This window comes from Nestor notabilis, unplaced genomic scaffold (assembly GCF_000696875.1).
Source record: "Nestor notabilis isolate BGI_N333 unplaced genomic scaffold, ASM69687v1 scaffold27149, whole genome shotgun sequence".
NCBI lineage: Eukaryota > Metazoa > Chordata > Aves > Psittaciformes > Psittacidae > Nestor > Nestor notabilis.
Genome location: NW_009944678.1, coordinates 15,124 through 23,279, shown reverse-complemented (window position 1 = coordinate 23,279; position 8,156 = coordinate 15,124). Strand labels below are relative to the sequence as shown.

The 8,156-nt window shown below is 52.6% G+C and overlaps 1 protein-coding gene across 1 annotated transcript in view; it reads left to right on the top strand.

Annotated features, from left to right (window-relative positions):
• Nucleotides 1-565: 565 nt before the first annotated feature.
• The window catches only part of NUP160 (nucleoporin 160kDa), a gene marked incomplete at both ends in the record, with an annotated part of 19,675 nt that continues 12,084 nt past the window's right edge, over nucleotides 566-8,156 (top strand). The window contains 8 exon segments of the mRNA XM_010022526.1: nucleotides 566-696; nucleotides 698-722; nucleotides 847-946; nucleotides 2,514-2,679; nucleotides 3,278-3,394; nucleotides 3,488-3,659; nucleotides 5,551-5,684; nucleotides 6,006-6,076. Coding sequence (XP_010020828.1) covers nucleotides 566-696; nucleotides 698-722; nucleotides 847-946; nucleotides 2,514-2,679; nucleotides 3,278-3,394; nucleotides 3,488-3,659; nucleotides 5,551-5,684; nucleotides 6,006-6,076 — 916 coding nt within the window.

Genomic DNA, 8,156 nt, shown 5'->3' with positions numbered 1-8,156 from the left:
ACCCCAAGTCCTTCTCCTCAGGGCTGGTCCACGCAGTCTCTCCCAGCCTTTATTTGTGCTTGGGATGCACTGACCCAGGGGCAGGACCTTTACCCATGGGCCTTGTTGAACTCCATGAGGTTCACTTGATCCAACCTCTCCAGGTCCCTCTGGAACCCCCATCCCTTCTCTCCAGCCTGTCAACCACACCACACAGCTTGGTGTTACCAGCAAACTCACTGAAGCATCACTCAAAGCCACTGTCTGTGTCTCCAACAAAGGTGTTTAACAGCACCAGTCTCAGTAGCAACCCCTGAGGAACACCACTTTAACTAAGCTTGTGAAGAAATGGTTCCTGTGGGCTTTGTTCCCTTTGCTGTTTGCTCTGTGGTTCACTGCTGTTAGGGAAATACCTGTATTTTGACAAGGAAGAGAACTGTAACTGCTGTTTCTAAACCTTAACCACGTGAGGATGTGGCACTGGTCGTGACAGACCAGACCACCAACACAGCAGCTTGAACACCACTCTTTCTGTCCCTTGTTCTCTGTCTGTATTCACCTGAAGTCTCACTCTGTGTCCTGTTAGTTCCAGGGCAGTGTGACAGAGTACGAGTGCTCACTGGAGGAGTTCTGGCAGCTGCAGGTGGAGTTCTGGTCCAAGTTCTATGCTTGTTGCCTTCAGTACCAAGAAGCTCTCTCGAGGCCCTTGGTCCTACACGGGCATGGTGTGCCTGCTCAAGAAGGTGAGGCTGGGTGGTGGCTCTTGGGCTGCTGTGGCCACCTTGAAGCTGTGATGGCCACAGAGGGGATCTGGCTGAGCTGGGCGCTTGGGGAGCAACAAGAAGCACTTTCTCCTCACCTTTCTAGGGCTCCCTGTCTTTCCTCGTGCCCTGCTCCTTGGTGGACCATCTCTATCTCCTCTCTAATGAGCACCTCCTGACTGAGGACGATGCTGCCATCTTTGATGGTGAGTGGGGAGACCTGGAGCTTTTCACTGTTGGAAGCACACCCGGGAAGCTCTAGGCAGAGGGATGAAGGAGCTTCCATAGGAGTCCCTTGAAGACTCCATAGTTGTCTACATGGAGATAGTTCTCTTATTTTGGCATTTGGAGGGAGCTTTATTTTGTGAAGCCACCGTGCTCACAGCAGGACATAGAAAATGATGTCAAGGCTGCAGAGCTGCTGTGACTCACTGCAGACACTTCAAAACTGATTAATCTTAGGTTCCAGGCTGCTTGTTGCTGGGTGACAAGGACATGCATTGGTGGATCCTTTGCCCTTGTAGCTTTCTAAGGTACCTGTGTAGGCTGTGGTTAACTGGTGCCCTCTTCATGCTGCCTCTCTGTGGGGCAGAACATGAACCCTGCTTCACCTTAACTCATTTGGGTGCTTGGCAGCTTTGCCATCCCCACCAGGAGCTGTAAGACCTACTGGGACTCAATGCAAGCAGTTCTCTTCTGTGATATTCCCCAATCTGTGTGTCTTGGTGATGGAGTAAACTCAGACACTACAGATGAGGAGGAAACCTGTGATCCTCTGAGCACCCTGGGCTCAACACCCAGTGCTGCAAACTTAGTTTTTCATAGAATTAGGGAATGGGTTGGGTTGGAGGGCCCTTAAGATCACCCAGTTCCAACCCCCTGCCACGGGCAGGGACACCTTCCACTAGAGCAGGTTGCTCCAAGCCCCTGTGTCCAACCTGGCCCTGGGTTCAGTGTTTTATATCAGGTTCCTGTGCAAGCTCTGGAGAGGAATTGTCCCCGTTTCTTCTCTCTGGGAAGTCAATACCAGAGCGTGCAAACCCTGCTGTTAATATTGTGACCACGGTGCCCTCTGTGTTTTGCTGGCCTGGGAATGACGTTTCACCAGGAAAAAAGCAATGGAAAATGTTACCTAAGCTCCACTTTCATGCTCGAGTGCCTTTTCTAAGAGGAGTTGTCATCCCTTTGCTCGAGCTATTTTGGGCCTGAGGGAAGGGCAGCTGGCCTGGGCTGGCGTTGGGAGGCTCAGAGTCCCTGCTTTGTCTGCTTCAAACTGCTCCCCAAATGTGATTGTAAAAACACATGGATGAAGGACTGCACTGCAAAATGGGGATTTGCACTGGGCCGAGCTTTCAGCTCCCCTCTAAGAAGGCAAAAATCCTCCCTGGGCTGTTGCAGCAAGTAGGGAGCTGCTGTTATTAGTGTGCTCTGCGTGGCAGAGCGAAGCTGAGCTCTTTGCTCCGGGCTGGTTTTTGCTCTTACACTGCACTAATGATTTCCTTTCAACCTGTGGCTGGGCAGAAAATCCCTTGGAGGGAATTTCATTGCTTTATTGTTGCATCACTGGCTTCTACTTTCCAAATAATAAAGCTCAAATCTTTCCCTTGTTAACTCCTAAGCTTTAATTTGGCCTCGTAGTTAGGGAAGGGTCATTTTAGCGTGTGGGACTGAGACCAATCTGCTGCTGGGAGCTGAACTAACTGGTTTTTGATGGTCCTCCCACCTTCCCTTTGAAATCTCTTGTAAATATACAGTTAGATTCTTTCATTACAGATTTGGAGATGTCTCGTGATGTTGTCTGTCTTGTCCAGTGCCTTCGCCTGATCGGAGAATCAATTTCCATGGAAATGGCTTTCCTCATGGAAATGGCTTGCTCCCGCCTCCAGCCTCCAGAAAAGGCTGCAGAGCAGATCCTGGAGGACTTGATAGCTAATGACACGTAAGGAGATGCTTTTGCAGAAGCTCCCCTGCGGGGACACCAGGATGCCTGAGCAGGGATTGCCTTGGAGCCATCTTCCATCGGCATCAAAGCTCATTGGAGCTGTGTGGGCTTTCCCTGTGCAAGAAGGGACTTTCCCAGGTCCCCTCAGAGATGGGGAGTGTGGGTATTGGTGGCATTAGTGGGGTCTTCCCTCTAGAACCCCCTTGCTATTGCCTGGAGCCCTCTAGGAAATAAATGCTGGTGGTTCTCAGGTGAGATAAAGAGGAACAAGTTCCTGTTAGGTGATTATTGTAGTGTGGAAAGCAAGTGCCTGCAGACACTAGGTAGAGGTCAGAGCCTTGGTCAAGCGGTGTGGTTACTGTGCTAACCTCCTGGAATCATTCCCCTGTGGAATGCCAGCTATCTGCCTGCTATTTCCTGGTAGCCTGGGGGAGTGGAATAAATAGACCAGTCCCTGCAGGCGCTGTAATAAAACTCCAAGCCAGAAGAGGTTTCCCATCAAGAATGTCCAGGCTGATCTCATACAACCCAAGGAGGAAAGGGAGCCTTCTTGAGCTTAAATCTCACGTTGATGCTGATGATCCTCACTTTGTAGGGAGAATGTGATGGAAGATATCCACAGCAAACTGCAGGAGATCAGAAACCCCATCCATGCCATCGGAGTGCTCATCCGAGAAATGGACTACGAGACGGACGCTGACATGGAAAGAGGTGAAAGCTCCTCAGCAGCACATCCAGGCTGGGCAAGCAGCAGCTCCAGCAAGTGTTCTTGTTGGTCTAGTTCCTGCCCTTTATCTGGGTGGTTTTATCTTCCAGCTCATCACCTAAGTATGCGCCTGAACCTCACCCAGCTCTACGGGAGCGCTACCGCTGGCAGCGTGGTTTGCTGGGGGGTGTGTAAGGTCGCCACCATCCGCTTCCTGATCTGTCGGGACCTGTTGGTCCTCCAGCAGCTGCTCCTTCGCCTTGGAGATCCTGTGAGTACAGCCCTTGGAGCTACTGCTGTGCTCTCTTTGAACTCGGGGATCTGGGTTCTGCTGGTGCCAGGCTCGGAGCTCTGTCTCTTCCCACAAAGCACTGGTTGAACTAGCCCCAGGCTTGGGCAAGCCCTGTTGGCTTTTGTCATCCTAAGCAAAGCTCACACCCCAGCTCGCTCTTTCCATGCTGAGCATCCAGAAAGCAGGAATTAAACCTCTTTTTGTGGGAGAAAGGCATTGTTTCCAGCCTCCCATCTGCGACAGCGTTGCCTGAGCACGTACAGTTCTCCATCTCTTCCCCATTCCCACGCCAGCGCGCACACGATGACCGTGTCATGGCACCAGTGTTTACCCACAGGCCGTGGTTTTGGCCTCTCTGAGGCTGTTCCAGTCAGTGCAAACAGCCACTGTGATGGTAGCTGAGTTTATGGTCGTGGAATGGGCTGGGTCCATCCTGTTGGGCATGTGGCCATCTGAGGGAAGGTGCTGAGGGTTTGGGTGGACGCAGGGATGTGGAACGAGTCCCCAGACAAAAGGGAGTGTTGTTTAAACTAATACTATTTACCTTGGAAACACTACTGCAGGAGCTGCTTGGTTGAAAAGAAATCTCCTTCCTCCTGGATAATCATCATAGAGTCACAGACTGGTTTGTGTGAGGAGGGACCTTAAAGTTCCTCCAAGTCCCAACCCCTGCCACGGGCAGGGACACCTTCCACTAGAGCAGGTTGCTCCAAGCCCCTGTGTCCAACCTGGCCTTGAACACTGCCAGGGATGGGGCAGCCACAGCTTCTCTGGGCACCCTGTGCCAGCGCCTCAGCACCCTCACAGGGAAGAGCTTCTGCCCAAGAGCTCATCTCAGTCTCCCCTCTGGCAGGTTCAAGCCATTGCCCTTGTCCTGTCCCTCCAGGCCCTTGTCCAAAGCCCCTCTCCAGGTTTCTTGGAGCCCATTTAGGCACTGGAAAACCATAGAATGGAATCATAGTATGGTCTGGACATAGAATGGTTTGGGATAAGGTTGCTCTGGCAGCATTTAAAGCTGTTGCAAGGTGCCCTTCTGGAGCCAGGCTCTCACAGACCACATGTGACCTGCTGCTTGCTCACTCAGGAGCTGCTGTTTTGCCACCTTGACATACTCATGTCCTTCACAAGCCTGAACTGTTTCTCTTTGGCTGGAGCCTGTGGGGATGCAACACTGGGGCAGGAGGACTGGGCCCTGTGTGGTCTCTGCAGCAAAGTGGTTTTGTTCTTGGTGATGTGGTTACACCTTTCTTTGGTGTTTGCAGGCTGGAGAAGCACTTGTGCACACACAGCTTTGCTTGTTCACCTTTCCCTTCGGGGTTTGGGCCACCAGAATAGTTAATTCACCCCTTGGTCCAAGGTGACACTGGACACTTGGATGCTGGAGAGGGATTCTTCATCAGGGACTGCAGTGATAGGACAAGGGGGAATTGGTGTAAACTTAAACAGGGGAGATATAGGTTGGAGATAAGGCAGAAGCTCTTCCCTGGGAGGGTGCTGAGGCGCTGGCACAGGGTGCCCAGAGAAGCTGTGGCTGCCCCATCCCTGGCAGTGTCCAAGGGCAGGTTGGACACAGGGGCTTGGAGCAACCTGCTCTAGTGGAAGGTGTCCCTGCCCAGGGCAGGGGTTGGAGCTGGAGGAGCTTTAAGGTCCCCTCCAACACAAACGATTCCATGATTCTATGATTTGACACTGGAATTTGTGACTGGGTTATTCTGGCACAAACAAGACGCCGCTGGTCTCCTGAGTGGTTTTGTTACCTACTGGGCTGTGAACCACCTCGGTGTTTGCAGGAGAGACAAACCCAAACCTCAATGACTGCCATTATCCTGCCATTGCTTTTGGTGTTCCAGCCCTTGTGCTTTGCTTGCAGATGGTTTTGGGAGGGGGACAACTGTTCCAGTCCCAGCAGGACCTGCTGCACCGCACCTCTCCCCTGCTGCTCTCCTACTACCTGATCAGGTGGGCAAGCCAGTGCCTGGCCTCCGACGTCCCTGTGGACACCCTGTAAGTCTCTGCCCTGCCCGTTCTGCCTTTGATTGTAGATTCGTGCTAAACCCACCTGAAATGCCCTTCCTGATATGAAAAGCTGGTGGTTGCTGTGGGAGTATCGCTCGGGGAGTCAGGTTGTGCTGGGGAGGGTGGTTTTGCTCCTGCTGTGTGTTGAGCTGACTCTTTGCCTTGTGCTCATTGTGCCATGTGAGGTCTCGCTGTTCTGGGGCTGTTGCCTTTTCCAGCAGTAGGAGTCATCCGAGTTGAACAATGAGCACAATTAAAGCAGGAGGCGTTTTGTTGTCTCTTCACTGATGGCTTTTTTTTCTTCTCCAGGGAGTCTAATCTGCAGCATCTCTCTGTGTTGGAGTTAGCAGACACCACTGCTCTAACAGCCCATAGACTGGGTAAGACAGCACTTCATCAGCTCTGGGCTTCTGTTATTTATACCTCCTGCACTCAGAAATGCTTCGTGCATTCTGCTACTGCCTGACAGGAGGATGGAGCCAGGAGGGGGCTGGGCTCTGCTCCCAGGGAACAAGGGATGGGACAAGAGGAAATGGCCTCAAGCTGCCCCAGGGCAGGTTTAGCTGGAGCTGAGGAACAATTCCTTGCCCAGAGGGTGCTCAGGCATTGGAACAGGCTGCCCAGGGCAGGGCTGGAGTTACCGTCCCTGCAAGTGTTCACACCCCGGGTAGACAAGTCCCTCAGTGCCAGGGGTTAGTGGTGGCCTTGGCACTGCTGGGAATGGTTGGACTGGATGCGCTTGAAGGTCTTTTCTAACCTGGTTGATTCCATGGTTCCATGTAGTGAGCTAATGGGGTGTGTGGTTGAGTGACCCCACTCCACATGGTGTTTGTCGTGCTGTCCACCAAAACCACCATCAACCAAGTATCTTGCATCACTGGTCTGGGACCAGAGACGTGGATCTTCTTCCCATCCTCCTCAGCCAAACATCAGTTGTGACCTTGGCAGTATCAGTCAAGCTCCCCTCTCATTCCCATATGTTACAGTGGCTGTAGTGGCTCAGACCAGGTCTGTGCTGCTCTTTATCCCGCAGCAGCAGCTCAGGGAAGCATGAACATGTAGAAATACTTCCCCAAAACACACTTATACTTCCAACTGTGTGCAATTCAGTCCTGAGTGTTGCTCACAGCTGGTGCCTTGAGGGGGAGGTTGCAGCTGATAAATCATTCATGTTTCCATAGAATCAGAGAATCCCAGCCTGGTTTGTGTTGGAAGGGACCTTAAAGCTCCTCCAGCTCCAACCCCTGCCCCGGGCAGGGACACCTTCCACTAGAGCAGGTTGCTCCAAGCCCCTGTGTCCAACCTGGCCTTGGACACTTCTGAAAGTCTCACTGCAAAGAGAGAAACTTTGGGTTACTGTTTTGGGGGAGAAATCCTAGTGGAGAAGACAATAAGCCAGTTTAATTAGAATATGTGCCTTGAAGTGGTTACAGAGGGAGGTGGTGAGCGGGGCAGGGGAGAAGAGGCACCAGTAAGAGCCTGCTGGGACTAGTCTGCACTTGGAGGCTGAGATGCTTCAGAGGGAGCTGAGGAAGCCAGTGGCAAACAGGCAGCAGTGCCACGTGTGAGGGGCTGGGAGCTGGGAAGGATCCCTTCCACTTCATGACAAGCCTTTAGGGCATCTTTGTGAGCAGACTGTGACCTCTGGAGTCCAAACTCTCCCTGAATGAGAGTCTCGGGCCAGGAGGCACTTTCTGCCTCCATGTAAATGTCAGGGAGTGAAAGCAAAATTGAAAACATCCTTTGTGTGTGCCAGGGTCGTGGGTTCGTTCTTGGCCTGCTCATGAGGAAAGTCCTGTTTGGCTGCTGTGGCTTGGGGGGGAAAGTATGTGAAACTGTAGGGAAGGCAGAAAGGAGGTGGCAGCCTGGGGAGAGGCGTTGAGAACAGTTACGAATGGGAGATTGGAGTGCTGGAATGAGGAGGGAGGCCTTTGAGCAGAGCCAGATAGCCAAATCAGCACTCCCTCAGCCCTGCCCTGCAACACGCAGCAGGGAATAGCTGGAAGGCTGCAGCTGGGTTGTGAGGAGAGCAAGAAGAGAAAGAGCAGAGCCCTTTGTTTTCATCTCATAATTGAGTTGTGGTTAATAAACATTGCACTCTGTGGCTCTTTGATCTCCTGCTGCTCCCTCTGACTTCAGCAGACAGCAAGAGAAATCCAAACCCAACAAGTTTGGAGTGTTGGACGTGCTTTGTTGTTTGGCTCTGACTTCATCTGTGAGCAGCAGGGTGCAGACAGGCTCTTGGGTCCAGAGAAGGGCACCGGAGCTGGAGCAGGGCCTGGAGCACAAGTGTGATGAGGAAGGGCTGAGGGACCTGGGGGGTTTAGTGTGGAGAAGAGAAGGCTCAGGGGGACCTTATCGCTCTCTGCAACTGCCTGACAGGAGGATGGAGCCAGGAGGGGGCTGGTCTCTGCTCCCAGGGAACAAGGGACGGGAAAAGAGGGACCGGCATCAACACGA